The sequence below is a fragment of the Pleurodeles waltl genome, chromosome 3_1 (assembly GCF_031143425.1).
Source record: "Pleurodeles waltl isolate 20211129_DDA chromosome 3_1, aPleWal1.hap1.20221129, whole genome shotgun sequence".
Taxonomy (NCBI): Eukaryota; Metazoa; Chordata; class Amphibia; order Caudata; family Salamandridae; genus Pleurodeles; species Pleurodeles waltl.
In genome coordinates this window covers 1,624,036,732-1,624,056,335 of record NC_090440.1, presented here as the reverse complement: position 1 = coordinate 1,624,056,335, position 19,604 = coordinate 1,624,036,732, and the positions used below count along the sequence as shown (strand labels likewise).

At 42.5% G+C, this 19,604-nt stretch overlaps 1 protein-coding gene across 1 annotated transcript in view; it reads left to right on the top strand.

Moving 5' to 3' along the window:
* Positions 1-19,604, top strand: part of STK39 (serine/threonine kinase 39) — a 1,706,935-nt gene that overhangs the window by 257,817 nt on the left and 1,429,514 nt on the right. The window contains exon 2 of the mRNA XM_069225277.1: positions 15,327-15,439. Coding sequence (XP_069081378.1) covers positions 15,327-15,439 — 113 coding nt within the window. The remainder of the gene's footprint in view (positions 1-15,326; positions 15,440-19,604) is intronic.

Below are 19,604 nucleotides of genomic sequence, written 5' to 3'. Positions count from 1 at the left end.
TCCAAGGGCTTGGACTGAACTTGCCTCCTGTTTTGACATCAAAGACTTCCACTGCCAGCACCTGGACTCTCTGCTGAGACTCCTACCCTGTCAAGTGGTGCCCCATCCAGTCCCTTGGCCCTTGAAAGATGAAGTTGGCAGAACAAGGACTGAAATCCACATACAGAACACTGTGCGGGTAAATTTTTGATGCACCACCTGCAACGTGGCTGAAAAACGACGTGCCACCCACTTTGCGATTGAAACTGATGCCCCACCTGCATTGCGGATGGGAAATCGACACATCGCAGCTGGAAAAACGATGCAACACACGCTTGTGGCTGCTGATAACGACGCAAACCCCATGCAGCACGGTTTTCTAACACCATGCTACCGGATTTCTCACACATCATCGCTGGGCGTCAAAGTCATTGTGAACCTGTGGGGATCCGAGGTGCCCTGTCCAGAAATCGATGCATCGCTCTCTTCGAGGGAGAAAATCAACGCATCGCCTATCCGACCGGAAAAGAAATGATGCATGTCCTCACTTGCGAGTAAGCAATCAACACATCGCTGGCTTTTCCGATGCACTCCCACCCGTGCAGCTTTATTTTTGACACAGACCAGGTACTTTGTGGTAAATCAACGTTTCCATTGTTTTCTTTGAAGTAAGACTCTTTTTACTTTGAACATTCATCTCTTGATTTGTCTATGTTGGATTTTCTGTTTTTTTTTGTCTTGTTTGATTTAGTTAAATATTGCCTATTTTTCTAAATTGGTGTAGTGTCCATTTTTTAGTGTTTTCACTGTATTACTGTGTGTGTTGGTACAAATACTTTACACATTGCCTATGAGATAAGCCTGACTGCTTGTGCCAAGCTACCAAGGAGGTAAGCAGGGGTTATCTAAGTGTGTTTCTCCATTGCCGTGACTAGAGTGAGGGTCCCTGCTTGAACAGACTGCCAACCAGAGAACCCAGTTCTAACAGTCCCCATAATATGGTGGTATTGGTGACTGGTGATCCACACCATTAAATTAAATAAGTGAACATTCCTTCAAAATTTAACTGAAATTATTTACCATTTTTGAAAAACTATGAAAACCTTATTGCTTGTGTATTTGTTAATGTAATTTTTTTTTGTGAGTGGCCAATTCAACGACTGATATATTGTGTTGAAGATTTATCGTAACGCAGGTTGATTCAGTAACCCCAAGGGACCACAGTGGGAGAGAGATGGAAAAGACATGCACTGCCATGGAGTGCTCAAAGAAAAAGTTATCTGGTCTAAGCCATTGAAGTATTCAAGTTACCCAATGAAAAGAATTGTAAAAAAGCTATGCTCCACAGAGATACACATGCAAGAGGAGGAAGGAAAGTATCATTGCAGGTGTCCAAGCTATATGTCTCCACATAAAAGTGAAAAACTCAACCCTGACCCTGCATAATTGTGGAGAAGAGATGCTTCTAGTTTCTTTGTGAAGAAGAACACCCTTTACTCCTCACCTCACAACCAAAATTATTAGCCTTCTGCAATTTGCTAGCAGCTCTCTAAACAATATATTCTGGTCAGCATCCAACATTGCCTTACAAACACCATTCTTTATAATTCTTTGCACTTGCATGGAGAAACTTCAGTCTGAGACTCATTCACCAAATATCTACATTTACAGTGCCAGCCTTCAAAGTCATTAAGTTCTTTTGTGTCTCAAAAAAGAAATATTAGGAAAAATGCCCACTGTTGTTGCCTTTTATCAGATGTCGGGTACAGCTTACTGCTCATTGGCAGATTTTTCCCTACACTCAAGAACTAGTGCCCTGAATATCCACAAACACTGCTGTGGCTAAAGAACAACTACTGTTCAGGTATTTCTAACCTTGGTGGCTTATCCTCATGTATCCTTGCACTAACCATCTCCCACTTAATTGGAGTAATGGCATTACAAGCATGTTATAAATGCTCAAGAAACACTCACACTAGGCACACAGGGTCATGTCCAAACATAGCAGTAAGTTGCTGTGCCTCAGTAGGGCTTTATGACTGGAGTCCATGTGAGGTCGGCAAATATTAACCTGTGAAGACTGGGCTAATTAGGGGGGATTGTACGCGCACTGAACAATCATGAAATTTGGAGAACAGTTCTCCAAAGACATAAAGATATCTCACTGTACAGCAAAGTTGATCAGCCCTTACAGAATTTGGTTGCCCACAGTTGCACATGCAAGGAGAGTTGCAACAACACTGAGGTGAGCGTTCAGTGAGTCAGTGTGAAGAGATCTAGCAACTGAACAATACAATTTGTCCACAAGGGAAATTTGACAAGGCAAGTAAGAGAATGACCAGCCATGAAAAGAGGGATTCAACAATAGAGGAAGTGTCAAAATATATCTACCAATAGATTTAATAGATTTCCCTTTGTGCGGATAGAGTGGACAAAAAGACAAGAAGGGAGAAGGACTAATAATCATAACTAAATATTAGCCAACAATGCTAGAATCAGAGAGGAGTCCTTGGGCTGCCAGCAGAGTTTGAGGGCAATTAACAGAGTACTTTCATGTGCTACTGGATGTTTTGGAATTTGAAACTTGAAGTGGAGAAATGTCCATATTTCTATCCAAATGTTATAGTCTGAATTTGGGTAGAGGTAATCAAAATGGCAGGAGTCAGTTCAGTCATGATTTTCATAGTCTTGGGTTAGCAAGTTTTAGAAAGCATTCTAGCAGCAACGAAGGACAGTCTGGAACTTGAAGTCTGTAGGATTTAGATCTTCCTTGAGTTGACCGCTGCTAATTCAAAAAAAGAAGGCAAGTGAAAGGAATTAAGAAAAAGCTTTACTGCATGTAGTGGGATACAAAGAAGACTATTCCAGCTAGAAAAACTGAGTCAAGTAGGTCTCTTGTCTCTCTGGCCTGGTATCAGAGAAAGAAAAGGCCTTATTAAAGACTTGTCAATCATCTTAATTTTCAGGCGTTGGTACTTTCCAGATTGGTCTATGGTAATTTAGTTCTCTCCAGACTCTCACAAATGCATTTAGTACTCCTGGGAGTAGTTCTTCATCTCAAAAAGTTGACAACATATACTATCTTTTGTACCCTGTAATGACTCCCCATAGTCGCAAGAGTCCAAGTTAAGGCTATTGCATTGCTGAGAAAGCCCTTCACAACTTCACCCCCCTATTCTTTTGGAAATTAATTGGATTGGAAATTATTTTCCATTAGGTTCCTGTGTATAGGAACAGAAACCTTTTTGGATAATTTAAAGTCTCTGGATCTTAACAAGGACCAAGAAATGTTAAAACCCTTCTGATGAAACCTATGATATTCAAGCAAGAAGGCTGAGAAGCCCGAATGAAACAGGCCTTCTCTAACATTGCAACTAGGATCTGAAAAGCCCTCCCACCAGCTCTTCACACAATCTTGCCATGTTTAAAAAGGAACTCAAAATCCTCTTTTGTGAGAGCCATTTTTGATAAACTAGGATCCCCTTTGTTGACTTGACCTGTCTGTCCTAATATGAGCTTTTTGCTCTGTTTCCTTTTTTATGGTTAACTATTGTTTTATAATGATGGTTATCATTGTTTTACTTCTTGCTCTCTTTTGAAGTGTTCCAATGCCATTGAGCGTTCATGACCGCAATTACCAAAAATGCCCAAGGATGCTAGTGTCTTTCCTACATTGAGTTTAGGTAGTGCTAAGGAGATGCAAAGTACAGCAAGAACTGTTGCAGGTGTCAGAGCACAGTCAGCATGCTGCACAGTGTGGTTGCCCACTTCTATAGGATAGAGAGTCTTAAATATTAATACCAGTCGTGGCCAGTACTTTTAGCAGGGAAGGAGACGGTTGGGGCATAAACGCACACCTTAAACACTCACTCACACTTGTGCATTCACATACGCATGCATGCACAAACACACACACACATCCATTCACAACATATACTTCCAAATATTCATTCATGCACACTCGCACCAAACATTAAAATAAAATAATACTTACCTGAGTAGCTGTACGTCGGCGATCCAAGGAAGGCTGGTACTACTGCCTTCCCTCATTGGCTGACCATATAGGTCAACCAATGAGGGAAGGCAGCAGTTCCTCACTTGTCACAGACCACACTCTGTGATGAGGTATCATTGGTTGACACTCAGCCTGGACACTTCGGGCTGTGTGAAGATGTGTGCATGCATCGTCAAATATGCGTGAGGCAATGGAATGGCTTGTGTACCATTTCATTTACTTGGTTTATTTATTAATCCAATAAGGTGGACAAGTGGTAAATAAAACAATGAAATTTTACTTTTGCAAAACAGTGTTTTAGAATGAGGAGCAAACAGAAGCAATTGACTGCTGCTGGACCCTCCAAAATAATTACAATTATAATATTTCATTTAAAGAACTGCTAAGGATGGGGTAGCAACGGGGGAACAGATGGGAGGAGTTGGTGGGTTGAAACAATGGGGAGTGGTTTAGGTCACGGAGGGGAATAGATTAATTATTAATAGATTTTTTTTTTAAAAGCCAGGTTGGTGGATGAGGTAGTAACATGGAGCATGTAGGGTGATAGGTCGCTAATAAGCAATAGGAGCAGCACATGAAGGAGAGTGCAAATGAGGGGCAAGGGAGCCACACAAAGAGCCACACAAGAGGTGATGAGTGTCAGGGAGAAACATGCACACCGCGGAAAGCAAAACACTTATGCACTCTCCTGGAGTGCATAACGAAGAAGAAAAAAATACGAACATGCAATTTTTACATTTCTTAAATAGCGAATTCATAGAAATCACTATTTAAGAAATGCAAAATGCAATGTACTAAGATACCGATTTCCTAATAGTAATTAGGAAATCGCTATTAAGAAATCCCATTGCATTTGAGTCAAAGGGCCGGATTTGAATTTCTGAATTAGTGATTCCTTATTAGAGAAATCACTATTTAGGAAATGCAAAACCAAGGAAGTCAATGGGCAAAAGGTCCCCCTTGGTGCACCCCAAAAATACAGGTGCACCTGTGGAGCACACATATGCCTAAGGGGCACATGAGTGCTCTATTGCAATTAAAAAAAAAAACACTTTGGGTGCTTTTTTGAAATTGCACTTGGTTATCTTCGACTTCAAGTCGATGGTAGTTGTATCACCTAAATACCCAAGTGGCATTTACAAAATACATTGTACATCAGAATAGGATTTGCAAATAGGAAATCCCTATTTGTAATTTCCTATTCTGAAAATCGCAAATTGCGATTTCTACAGGGTCGAAATCGCAATTTGCGATTCCTTATAGGGCTTTATATATATAAGAAAGGCCCGGTTTGCATTTTTTAATGGCCCAAAATGACGATTCAGGCCAATAAGAAATGCAAATAGGCTCCGTACATCTGGCCCTAAGGTCTATAAAGACAACCAAACAAAAAAGACATTAAAGAAGCTATGCTCCAGAGGAGGGACAAATGCAACAAGAAGAAAAAAGAAGTTGAATAAGAATCAAGCCAATGAGAGAGGCAAGAATGCCAGCAATGGTAAGAAGTGAGTAGGCTCAAAGCCACTGTACATTTTGAATTGATTCACAGGAGATCTTTTTGCAAACAGCAAGACCGAAAAAGAACATATTTTGTAAGCTAGTGCTATTGATATCATACCAGAATTTCACTGCAGGTATAAAAACAAACCTGGAATATTTCAGTATTGTGTACATTGGTGCACGTATCTATGACTAGCCCACTTCCCTAAAAAATTATGGAAATTTACTCCCGGAAACGTATGCATAGCCATTGAATAAGGCAGCAACTGATTTGAAATTCAAAGTGAACTTCTGGGAATCTGTGACAGTTTCCCATAAGCAGATCTTTACTTTTAATTTTTGAAAATGTACAGGTATCAAATCTTTTAATAGGTGCACAGTTTTACTCAGTAAGTGTGCCTGCGATTAAAACTTCACTTGCTAACTTTTTTTTAATTTGTTTCTACTCGGGAAACATTTTTCATTCACGAGAAATGCCTACATCCCTCCAAATGTGTGGTAAATTGCAAAATATGGATTGACTCATTTTCTTCAAAGTAATAAATTATTTAAGAAAAACATACTGATAAACCATCTCAAAGGCAATCATGTGCCTGGAAAAAATAAGAATACCATCACACTGTCACTTTTTTTGTTGTTCACGTAGAAGATTACCTCAACCTGCCCCTTGTAGTAAATTGGAACACAAATACTATACCCCATACAGACGTATGTGTAATATAGTACGTGCAAGAAAATGTATTTACAAGTGCAAAAAAAATGACTGCACACGAAAATTAATGTATTGGTTAACCTTTATTCAACGTAGTAACACTAACACCTTTAGGACTTAGTTCATAAAGAGATGTGAATAGAATATTTGGTATAAGTAAGAATGCTGTAGAACGAACATTGTTTTCACTTTAGTTTTGTCTCATCTCTAAATATTCTCTTAGTCAAAATGTTAAAAAAGGCAGATTATGTTTTTTTTAAATCATGCGATTTTATATTGTGGGATCAGACAATATACATATGTGTGGGTGTTGTGTGTGTTGGCGTGTATTTAAGGAATCAACAAGCATTATAAAAGCTAAAAAAAGTTTATAACAAAATATATGTACCCAAAAAACACCACAAGATCAAAAGTTATAAAAGAAAGAGATCAGTAAGCATGGTACGTGATGCAGAAGGAAGACAGAGCCCAGTGGAAGCTTCTTAGGTTATCTGAATGTTAAGGGGTGCATAAGTAGTGGGTGAACTCTTGCAGAATGGCGGTCATAGACAGAGGTTGCCCTATTTCCATAGTGTGATCATGCTCAAAAGCGGTTGGACTGAGAGTACCCTCACTTAATTCTTTTGAGTAGATTAGTCCGCATAGGAACCATTCCGCTGGTTTAAATGAGAAGTAGTGAGAGAGGTAGTGAGAGAATACTCTTCCGATTGAATACCATGACTGAGACAATGTACAGAAAACCGTTTCTTTCCATGAAGTTGATGTGTCTGTTGAAACAGTAGGTGGCCATTGTCTGAAAGCTTAGAATACAGGAGTGCTGTGCCCCAGGCTGGATGAGTTCTGTAATTTCCAGTGAGTGTACTGCCCCAATAATTTCTTATTCCATCATGCCATATTGCAGCTGTTGTTCCAAGCCCTGTGGCAGATCCTGGAAGAAGTGGGATTGTACATTCACTCTTCGTGTGGCACACACAAATGATACTTCCTTTGTTCTCCCTGTGACACTCTGAAAAGCTGTTTCTGGCCTCCTATTACTGAATTGTCAAGACAGGCTCAATTGTTACAAACCTTAAATGAGTTGCGTTAAACCCACTATAACTTTCTTATAGGAGGCACTAGGATGTTTTTTCTTGCATATTTTACACACTGTTTTATTCCTAAACTGTACATCCTTTTCATAACTGGGTGAAGGATGTCCAAATCTTTCTTCTGATAGTCCATTTCAATCCTGAAATATTCCCATATACTCCCATATTTTGTGTTGGTAGGTTTCTTATTGTATTGGATCCTATTTAGTTTTAATGGGAATCAGGAGTTTAGATTAGCCTTCTGGCTTGAAGGCCTGTGCCCCCGTCACCTACTGACTTTTAACCTGCTTAGCTTGGTCTGTTTTAGCACATTTATTGTATTATTTCTTACAATATGGCTGCTTTGTTTATAGTTAGGAAGATGTTTTAGTTTCACGTTATCAGTGCCATTCTGTAAAGGCGTCACTATCAGCATTAACGATAAATGAGATACGTAGGAATTCACATCATGTACTTTCCCACTTTCGTGTGACATTCACGTAATGTGCTTTTTCAGGGAATTGTTTATATAATTGCCACCCCAAGCATGCCATCTTATCTATTGTTTGGGAACATACCTGCGTCAGGGGTCCTACAAGATCTGTATCAATACAACTGTCACAGACAAGAGTACCAGAGGGATTCCTATCAGATGCCATCAACGCTATCTGTGCTACATGTCACCTTGATAGAGACCCAGCCGTTGTGTCACCATGGAGTCTGATCTCAATCAAAGGTAACGAGGGCTGGGGACTCTTCTTATGGACATGGTACTGGCTGATTATGTTTAACACACTGAGCTCTCTTTAGGTTAGAGATTTGGTTCATCATGCTAGGGTATTAGGGTTACTTCACACCTTCTTTACCTCTTATGTTGTTGCAAGATAGCGGGGGTCTTTGTATTCATGACTCTCGTTTTATAATTCTGTCTCTTGCTTTATTTATTATCCTAATCATTGCAGCCCATGCAATTTACAGTAGATTGCAGTCTTATTAAAAAAACATATTGAAAACTTTACTGCATCTCTTTCATTGCCTGTGTATGACTGAGACATGTTGCTATTACATTATCACATGGTCCTATACCCCAAAGTGACAGTGCTGAACACTAGCTTAATCAACGAGAAGTTATAGACACTTTTAGTTGTTTTTCAAACAAAAGAGGGTTATTCTCACCTGAGAGGTTCGCATAAGTAGAGAAAGAGTAATTATTGTTGGGGACATATGTTAAAATTAGGTTTCTGGTTAGCAGAGGCATGCACCCTGTCGAAGCACACATTCCTAGTCAGGGTAAGTTAGATACACACCATAAATTAACCTGTGCTCACCGTCTGGTAGCATGGCACACAGCAGACAGGCTTAACTTAAGAGGCGATGTGTAAAGTATTTGTGCAACCCTTCAAACAATAAAACTGTGAAAATGCTACACATACAGATTCCACACCTGGTTGGAAAAATAGATCCTAATTTAATGAACAAAACAAAACAAAAATGACACAAATCCAAAAAGTAGAAGTTGTGATATTAATTTTTGAAACATTCATCTAGTTGTAGTGCTTCAAAATATAAAATGTCAACCGGGGCTATCTGATCGTGCCTGACCGGGATAGATCCAAACACTCAGTCAGACCTCAATGGAGGGCCGATCGGATACAGCCCCAGACAAACCTCCCTGAAGTTTTACCTTCTCAAGAATCAGGCCAAGATTCATGTTCGTGGAGAAGACGTTCGCCAGGGCAATGAGAGCGTCGCTGGTGGTGCTTTGTGGTTGAAAACATTCGTCCAGGTGCTGTGGGAGCCTCGCAGTCGCAAGTGGTGATGCGAGCTGTGCTGTGGTGGCTCGCGCTGATTCTTTGGGCGAGTGGCACAGTTCTGGAGCGAACAAGCCTGTTCGCGAGGAAGAGCCCAAAAGCTTGATTTCAGGAGCTCAAAAACACTTCCAAGGGCACATGACTTGAAAGGAGCCTCTTTGGGGCGCAAAGCTTGTCGAAGATGGGTCCAGAAACTGTGGGGAACCAGTTATGTCCCTGAGGCTCAGACCTGGAGGCACGCAGACTAGCACTAAGAGTCACTCTGGGGTCCTGACGTGCTTTGGATCCTGTCAGTAGTCAACAACTGGTCATTCACTGAACAGCGAAAGCCATCATTGAGGGATAGAAAGTTTATGGCCCCAAGGGGAAATATCAGGTAACTGTATGGTAGAGGGAGATTTATGGACCTCCTGACCGCTAAGGAAATGGTAGTTGAAGTATGGAAAAGGGCACCCCGAAGTTGGGGTGGAAAGATAAATTAACTTTAGGACTAAGGCCAGACAGACCTGCGAGGAGTGGAAGACTACCAGAATTGTGATTTGTTTGACATCTCCAAGTTTGAGGGACAAATGAATTGCAGGCCATTACAAACTGGTGGGGAGCGGATTGTTTTGGTATCTACATATTAGATTTATTGTGCTTTGTCGTATTGGTGTGTCTCAGGATATAGCACAAGAGAATCTGCTGGAATATAGAGTCTTTGGGGCCCTCTTGAACAAACATGGTATATCCTAGATCTATATCATGCAATTTAATATCAGTCAGCCCCCTCTAACCCCCGTGGGAGAGATATGGGAACATGGCCTTGGCAGAATGGAAGATGACGAGGCAGCGCAGAATGCAGATATCTCTGGGCGGTAGCAATTCAAGTCAGATTTCGGTTGGTCAGCTAAAATTATTTCATACCTCTTACTACATCAGGGCTAGGTTATTTGCTATGGGCAGGATAGATACTAATACGTTCTTGAGAAGATGCACTCAGGGGGGTACGCTACTGCATACCTTTTTGAGTGCCCAAAGGTTCAGAAGTTCTGGACAAACATACAGCATGGAATGTCTTTGGCTCTTGACAAATCAATAGAGCATATCCCCAGGTTGTCACACTGGGAATATGGGGGCAACGACCTTAGACAGATACTCGCTCCTCTTCTGGAATATGACATTTAAGGTGGCCAGGGCAAATGTAATACGATGTTTGGGTATGGCACATGTCCTGACTGTGGGAATGTGAGCATCCGACATGGACTGTGTTCGCTATGCCACCAGATTCAAGCTAGCTTGTCTGATGAGGGGTGATACCCTGAAACCCATCCCAGGATGCTTGTTTCTGGTCCAGGGAGGACTGACCTGGCAGTTCGGGCAGAATTGTTCCCACGTGGAGCAGGGTCAATGCTGATTTGCATATGGCTGAGTACAAATTGGAATGGCATGGCATCCCAAAAAATAATTGATTTAAACCAGATCTGTGACTGGGGGTGAATGTTTGATTTGTTCCGCATTCCGTCTATCATCTGTTATTTTTGCATTTGTCACTCTAAATGGGAAGGGTATGCCCAGGTGTGGGTCCTGTGCACGCTATGCCACTGGATTCAAGCTAGCCTGGCTGATGAGGGGTAATACCCCGAAAACGATCCCAAGATGCTTGTTTCTGGACCAGGGAGGACCTGGCCTGGTAGTTCGGGTAGGAGTGTTTCCATGTGGAGCAGGATCAAAACTGATTTGCATATGGCTGGGTCCAAACTGGAATGGCATGGCGTGCAAAAAAAAAGGATTTAAGCCACTTCTGTGACTTGGGGTGAATGTTTGATTTGTTCCGCATTCCATCCATCATCTGTTCTCTTTGCATTTGTCACCCTAAATGGCAAGGGTATGCCCAGACGTGGGTCCTGGGCTCACTGTGCCACGGGATTCAAGCTAGCCTGGCTGATGAAGGGTGATACCCCCAAACTGGTGCCAGGATGCTTGTTTCTGGTCTAGGGAGAACCTGGCCTGGTAGTTCTGGCAGGTTTGTTGCCATGTGGAGCAGGGTCAAGACTGATTTGCATATGCTGGGTCCAAACTGGAATGGCATGGCATGCAGAAAAACAATGAATTCAACCCAGATCTGTGACTTGGGGGAGTGAATGTTTGATTTGTTCTGCATTCCGTCCATCATCTGTTCTTTTTTCAGTTTACTGTGATAGGCAAGGTTTTTGGTGTTGTGTACGTACTCTGATAAAGCTGCATGGTAGTAGGTCTGCAGCATGATAATACCTGTGCAATCTTAAGTGGTATTGTATACTGTTTTGCCAACTACAATTTAGTACCTATGTTAGAAATGGGGTCTTTGGTTGACAGTCAGGTTACCCCCTGTTCAAGCAAGGACCCTCACTCTAGTCAGGGCAAAAGAGAATCACCCTCAGCTAACCCCTGCTCACCCCCTTGGTAGCTTGGCAGAGCAGTAGGCTTAACTTCAGAGTGCTAGGTGTAAAGTATTTGTACCAACACACACAGTAACTTAATGAAAACACCAAAAAATGACACAACACCAGTTTAGAAAAATAGGAAATATTTATGTAAACAAAACAAGACCAAAACGACAAAAATCCACCATACACAAGTCAAGTTATCAATAAAAATGCAAAAAGAGTCTTTGAGTAGTTTTAAACACACACTAGTGCTGCTAGCGTGAAAATGTAACTGGTGCGCGTCAAAAACAACCCTGCACGGGCGAGTGTGCGTCAAAAAGGCCTTGTGAGGCGTTGATTCCACTCACGAGCGGGACCGTGCGCCGTTTCTCCCTCCTCCGGGTCGGGGCGCGTTGTTACTTTGCTCCGCAGGAGAGCGATGCGTCAATCCGGTCAGCATTCTCGGGTCCGGGCAGGCCTCGCGTTGTTTTTCCATGCACGGCGGTATGTGAGTCGTAAATCCAGCTGCACGAAGATCCGAAAACCCCGCAGCGCAGGTTTTGATCTCCCAGCCTCCGTCAGCAATGCTGCGCGTCGTTTCTCCTGCTCCGTGCGTCGATTCTTCGGTCGCGTTTCCTGCGAGCGTCGTTTCTCAGCTGCGGAGCCGGCGGCGTGTCGTTTTTTCAGCTGCAGATCGGAGTTGCGTCAATCTTTTCCCCGCACGGCGCTCTGTGCGTGGATTTCCTTGTCTTTAGGCTGCCAGCTTCTCCTTTCAGGGTCCCAGGAACTGGATGGGCACCACAGGGCAGAGTAGGAGTCTCTCCAGAGACTCCAGGTGCTGGCAGAGAGAAGTCTTTGGTGTCCCTGAGACTTCAAACAACAGGAGGCAAGTTCTAGATCAAGCCCTTGGAGATTTCTTCTCAAGATGGAAGGCACACAAAGTCCAATCTTTGCCCTCTTACTCTGGCAGAAGCAGCAACTGCAGAATAGCTCCACAAAGCACAGTCACAGGCAGGGCAGCTCTTCTTCCTCAGCTATTCAGCTCTTCTCCAGGCAGAGGTTCCTCTTGGTTCCAGAAGTGTTTCTGAAGTCTGTGGTTTTGGGTGCCCTTCTTATACCCAATTTCTCCTTTGAAGTAGGCCTACTTCAAAGTAAAGTCTCTTTTCAATGTGAAATCCTGCCTTGGCCAGGCCCCAGACACTCACCAGGGGGTTGGAGACTGCATTGTGTGAGGGCAGGCACAGCCCTTTCAGGTGTGAGTGACCACTCCTCCCCTCCCTCCTAGCACAGATGGCTCATCGGGATATGCAGGCTACACCCCAGCTCCCTTTGTGTCACCGTCTAGTGTGAGGTGCAACCAGCCCAACTGTCAAACTGACCCAGACAGGGAATCCACAAACAGAACAGGCAGAGTCACAGAAATGGTATAGGCAAGAAAATGCCCACTTTCTAAAAGTGGCATTTTCAAACACACACAATCTTAAAATCAACTTTACTAAAAGATGTATTTTTAAATTGTGAGCTCAGAGACCCCAAACTCCACATGTCCATCCGCTCCCAAAGGGAATCTACACTTTAATCTGATTTAAAGGTAGCCCCCAGGTTAACCTATGAGAGGGACAGGCATTGCAACAGTGAAAAACGAATTTAGCAATATTTCACTGTCAGGACATATACACCACATTACTATATGTCCTACCTTACCATACACTGCACCCTGCCCTTGGGGCTACCTAGGCCCTACCTTAGGGGTGTCTGATGTGTAAGAAAAGGGAAGGTTTAGGCCTGGCAAGTGGGTACACTTGCCAAGTCGAATTTACAGTTAAAACTGCACACACAGACACTGCAGTGGCAGGTCTGAGACATGATTACAGAGCTACTTAAGTGGGTGGCACAATCCAGTGCTGCAAGCCCACTAGTAGCATTTGTTTCACAGGCCCTGACACCTCTAGTGCACTTTACTAGGGACTTACTAGTAAATCAAATATGCCAATCATGGATAAGCCAATCACATACACATTTTGTAAAGGAGCACTTGCACTTTAGCACTGGTTAGCAGTGGTAAAGTGCCCAGAGTAACAAAAACAGTAAAATCAGAGTCCAGCACACATCAACAACCTGGGGAACAAAGGCAAAAAGTTAAGGGAGACCACGCCAAGGATGAAAAGTCCAACAACCTATTTATAATTTTATGTGTATTTAGCTTTGTGCTTGTTACAATACTTTTTATTCAGTGCAGACTGACTCTTTTCTTCTTTTTATTTCGCTTGTTGTTTTTTTTAGTGTGCCCTGCAGCGTCCTAAGATGGTAAAATACTGCTATGATTAATCTATCTCATGTTTATTTGTAGCACGCTTAGTCAGTGGCATTTTATTTTGCTTCCATTCTTTTAATGTTCTTGCTTGTGCTTTTTGATTCTGTGTGTATGTTTTATTATTGATCAGTCAGTAGGAGAATAAATAGATGTATGATGCAATTATGAACAATAGAGTGCATGTATGCGTTATTGAGTGCCTACCTCGCTAGTGACTTAAGAATTGTTTTCCGTTATAAACCAGATCTAATGGCATTGCCGTTTCTTATTATTGAAGTAAAATTACTCTCTCCTGTGAGAGGAACCAATTAGATACAACCCATACTGATAAGCTTCTGCCAAGAGGGATAGTTGTAGTGATTGTGGGGCAGCATTTGCTTCCAATGACTTCTAAAGAGTATTCTGACCTCCGTGTAATGAAGTACCATTTTGGTGATGATCCATTAAGTTGTGGGGGGGTGGGGGAGCGATTTGGATCTTGACCACATTGGCATAATTTACAAAAGCCACAATTAATTTTTCTTTTACTGACCTGTTCATGATTTGCAACCAATTTTGGAACCTATATTATGTCCAATACATTTACCGGTGTCCATACGCTAAGTGGAGTATCTAGGCAAGACAATATCAGATTGCAACCTGCACAGGTTCTCACCAGAACCTAAACCAGAAAACTAGGAGGGAACTTCTGATGGGCATGGCTGCCACACATCTAGGTAAATTATTCTCTTGGAGTTGGTGAGTACTACTACAGGAGAAGATCCATTTAAAGGTGACATCCTGATACCGTTCGAACCTCTGATGGCAGATTTTGGGTTCCCTAATGGAGAATTTCTTCTGCATAGGGCACTGAGGGAATATATTGCATGACAACTGGGAAGTTAAAGATACCAAAATCCTAGACTCACAAATTGCTCACACATTGCCTTCTTTAATGGTGGATGGCCTCTACAGGGTATTTATACATGACAGGAACACCATTAACCACTTTGTAGGATAAGTGGGAGACAGAATTTGTCAGGGCAATTCATGAGTCAGAATGGACCCAAAAAGCTAGCATACCCACAGAAGGTGTTGAGAAACTCCCTAGTTAATTATGTACAATTTACCTTTTAACACAGCATATATTAACCCCATATGGTCTGTATGCTCGAACTGCTCGGTTGTGGTAAAACAGAAGCAACTGTCTGACGTATGGGATGGGCCTGTGAAGTAAGTAAGAAAGTTTGGGTCAAAATAACAAGAATGCTTAAAGTAGTAACTGATCAGAGGGGCAGAATCAAATATGCCATTGTTTCATTGAAAGTGTGTGTGTGTGTGTGCGTGTGTGTATGTGTGTGTGTCGTCAATAGCAAAAATATTCCGAAATCTACAGGCTTTTCTTATTAGCCCTAGTGATGTGTATTAGATGGGATTGAGATATACATTGTGTATAACTGTGATCATCTTGTGAGTCAATCCATTGGCTGATGATTGTAGAAAGGCTTGGAAAGTGCAATTCTGACTTTGCAGTAAAATATTTTTTTCCTCCCACATATTAGGGAGCGGAGCCACAGCAGTTGTCCAGGCTGCCCTGTGCCTGCCCAGGCAGGAGAAAGTGGCGATAAAACGTATCAATCTTGAAAAGTGTCAGACAAGCATGGATGAGCTTCTTGTGAGTATTTTGTCTTTTTCACAAGTTTTCTTTGCATTATTTTTATAGTATCACCTAAACAATGTGGTAACTATATACTTATTCCACCTAGTATTGTTGTTCCCACCTTTGTTTGCTTAATGCTTTATTTGGCACAATGAAGAGTCACTAAACTCCCACAGCTGTCTATTACATAATTACACCTCGAAACAAAATTCAAGGCAGGCAATACTCAGTATGTCTGGGTACAGAGACCTTTAGTTTGTCTAGAGGACTTCATGATTTGGATCCTTCAAAAGGGTACTACAAGAAACTGTACTGCGATAGAGTGGGCTTTAGGAAAGCCCTTTTGCCATTGCTTTTCATTTGTTTTTCATGGGTTTCCATTGCTTGGCTGGTCTGTTCATCAAAGTTATTGTATTTTGATGATGGTTAATTTGTTTGTTTCATTTGTTTTCCCATTTGGCTTTGATGATGTGGACACCACCATGTTACACTTTAATTAATCTGCAAATGTAACGCATAAATTGAAACGCGGTCTGCGATCTTTGATATATTTACTTTACTGACACATCATTTTGAATGACAAATGACTTATGGTTGTTTTGTGCATGGTGTCTGCCGTTTAGGCACACTTGACGTAAGGGACAGTATATTCACTAATTACATTTCCCTTTCATTAAAGATGTGCATGTACATAGGTATTCCTAAAGATGCCAGAAAATCACTAGTTCTTTGGCAAAAGTATCTACTATGAAATATGTTGCAGTGTAGTTGTTTTTACATTTACTGCTTAAATCTTACATCTTCTGACACCTTGCATAGCTCTCTTCTTTGAGGGTACCGTAGTTTAACACTGCTTATGCAGTCTGTTCAGCTCTAATCCCAGCTTTCTTCTTGATATATACCAAGATTTAGATTCGTTATGAGATTTTCTTAAAAAAGCTAACAAGTGCTACAAATACAAATGATTTTCCGAACAAAAAGTCTGACTTATTTGCTTTTTCAGTGCTTGTTTTACGTTGCACTATTACAGAATGCATCTAGTCATTCTGTCAAATTTGGTTTTAACAGGCAAAGCTCATCCAAGTCTCTGTCCTGCTTTCCGGGCTAAGATTTTATGACCTACAATTCAGCAGTGTTATTTTCAACAAGTTGTGTTTGATGTTGAATTTTTTTTTCTTCTGAGCTCATAAGACAACAGGTTTTCTACCCAAATGCATGACTTGTCGATTTCACAGTGCCAATGCCTGCAAAAAGGGGCATTCCATGACTAGCATAAAATCTGTTCAGAACGCAAATTATGGAGTTCCCATTGGCTCTACTCATTTTCTCAATATGGAATCTAAATGGGCTGACCGCCACCCGAGGAAGGCAGAACATTTAGATAGTCAAGCAGTCTACATCATTAATCTGTCTGGAAGTGAGGGAAGTGCAGTCGATTTAAAATGGTTCAGTTGCCAAAGCCAGACCAGAGTGTTCTGGCACACAACCTGGAGCCTATTGTTCACACTGCAATAGTAGAACCCAGCGACAACTCAGTTATCAGTATTATGTGCGGTAAATAATCCATTAGGCTGCACTCATGAATTGGGCAGTTCTCTTGCAGCTGTTCATTTTATCAACTTGTTAGGGTTTATAGGTTTCATAGTGGTGTGCACTTGTCAATCACCATATGGTTTCTGCATGGCTTTTGTAACGCAACATTACACTCAGGATGATGAAATTGTGATGGAGCACAATCTTGGGTTGTGAAGAAGCCCCATTTTATGGGTGAACACCTGCTCAAACAAATTAGACTGAAGTGGCCTATTTACATTTTTCCCAGAGTTGAACTGACATCCTTGGAGTGATATTCCCTCAAACTGTTTTTTGAATTCGTTTTTGTTGGCTTTAGAACTTGCACTTTACCCCTGCTAGCCAGTGCTAAGGTGCTTGTGTTTTCCCCATAGAACCTGGTAAAACTGGTCTACACATGATTAGGCAGCTGTACTCATTGTTCAAAAATATACTTTTATTGGGTTTTTACATCAAAGCAGATACGAACATTGATTAGAGTCTGAAATGTAGCATGGAAGGCAAGGAACCAGATTACTGCTCTCCATTGTAAGGAGCCGTATCAAAGAACAGGGAAGGTACTCCCCAGTCAAATGTCCTACTTATGCTTGTGTAGCAATTCTAAGAGACAATTGCAGTACACAAATATGAGCTACTTAACAGAAGTGGAGTCTTAAATTAGGAAATGAGGGGGAAACAGTTGAAGATGGTGGCAGGGCAGTATCAAGGTATTGTCAGGTGAGAGGCAGCCACAGAGGTGTAACCACTTTAAGGTGGTGGACCTCTCGTGGTCAGCAGCAGGAAGGCAGTGGGGGATAGCTCAGGTGAGAAGATGGGCAACGGGATCAGGAAGTTGTTGATGGAAGACGGGGTGGAATTCTGGCAATGAAGGCACTCCTGGCAGTGGCGGTGGGGGGCTCGGTAAAGCCAGTGTAGTTTACAGTGAAAGGTCATCATTTCCCTTTAGCTTTAAGAATTGGGTCAGAGGAGTCATTTTGGAGTTTTGGAGAAATAGGGCACCTACGAAGGTGGCAGACTTCTTTGTACTGTAGGGCCTCCTCTTCCACCCTGACCCACATTCGCATCACTCTGTGCCTTACCTACACCAGAGGTGCCCACGTGGCCCTCCGCTGAAGGGTGAGTGCTGTCTTGGCTAGTAGAAGTTCTGTTCTTGCAAAGCGCGTCTGTTCCTTATGATGTCTCCTACGTTTAAAAATACCTAAAACGCATGTCTTCCATGTGTAGATGTTGGGGAGTGTTGTGACCTCATGTAAAGTGTCATGTATCAACTGCCAGTAACCCTGAAGGGGTTGTGACATAGGTCAGCCTCTGGAGAGTGGCCTCGGGGGCAACAGAGATGGGCAGTGGCGAAATAGTGATTGAGTTGCATAGGGGTCAGATAGGCCCTGTGAACAATGAAAAATGGCATGGTCTTAATGCAGTCATTCCTAGAAAGTTGGAAGGGAAATTCTAAGGGTTTGTTACCGTTCTGTGTAATGGAGAACTCAGCCAATATTGTCCTACCAGTTGCCCCACAGTGTGAGTAGGGAACTCATAGCCTGTGATAAGTTGATCAATGGAAAGGAGTTGTCGGTTGGTGAGGAGATTCCTGATTGTGGTTAGTGACTGCCCCTGCCAGCTCCATAGCTCCGGAGTCAAGTAGTAGCCAGGAAAGTGAGGAATGCCTTCCAGAGGGAGTGCTGGGGTGTGCACGGGGGGTTGAAGGGTGAGGCAGTAAATACAAACCAGGCATCTGTGAGCCACTGACACCTCTAGTGACTAAGGGAATAGGGTTGTGACATTGGGGAGCAAAAATCTCCATATCATGCCTGGAAACAGAGGGTCTGGGCTGCACATGGAAATCGCGTCTGATCCTTTTGAGAGGTGCTGCTCCCTGGCACGAAGCCTTTCTGATATAGATGAATGAGCTCAGGTAGAACCTGGGCATATCTACTGGAGAGAATCTTGCCTAAGATCTTATAATCTGCTCCGAGAATAGCAATAGGCCAGTACGATGCCAGAGTGGTAGGGTCCCTATCAGATTTGAGAATGAAGAGTAAAAGTGATTCCCAGAGTGACTGCTGTAGTTCTCCAGTGTTCAGTGCGTTATTAAACATCTCTGCCAGGAGGCTGCCAGGCTGCCTGAGAAGGTATTGTAGTGCTGTATGGGGCGCCCACCTTTGCCTGGAGCCTTATTTCTAACTAGATCCCGGATGGCCTGATTGACGTGAGTCGCTGAGATCACGGTGTCCAAAGAGTCTCTGGTAGTATCAGAGAGACGTGGGAGGATGAGGCCCAATAGGAAGGCGTCTGCGTCATCTGTATCTGTGTTTGGGGGTTCTTCTTATACAGTGGAATAATATCTGGGACACAGCTGAACGGTATCGCCTTGCGTGTGGAGGGTAGTACCTGAGGATGTGACAATCTCCAAGATAGGGCCTGTGGGGTGTCTTGTTGTATCAGCTTAGCAAGCAGGTGACCAGATTTGTCACTCTCTCTTTCTGTTTTGGCTGCGTTTGCGGCAAATTTGAAGTGTCACAAACACTCCAGGAGGATCGCATAATGTGTTTTATCCCTTGCATCTCATCCTCGCTCCAATGCGGTCAACCACATACCAGCAGTTGATGCT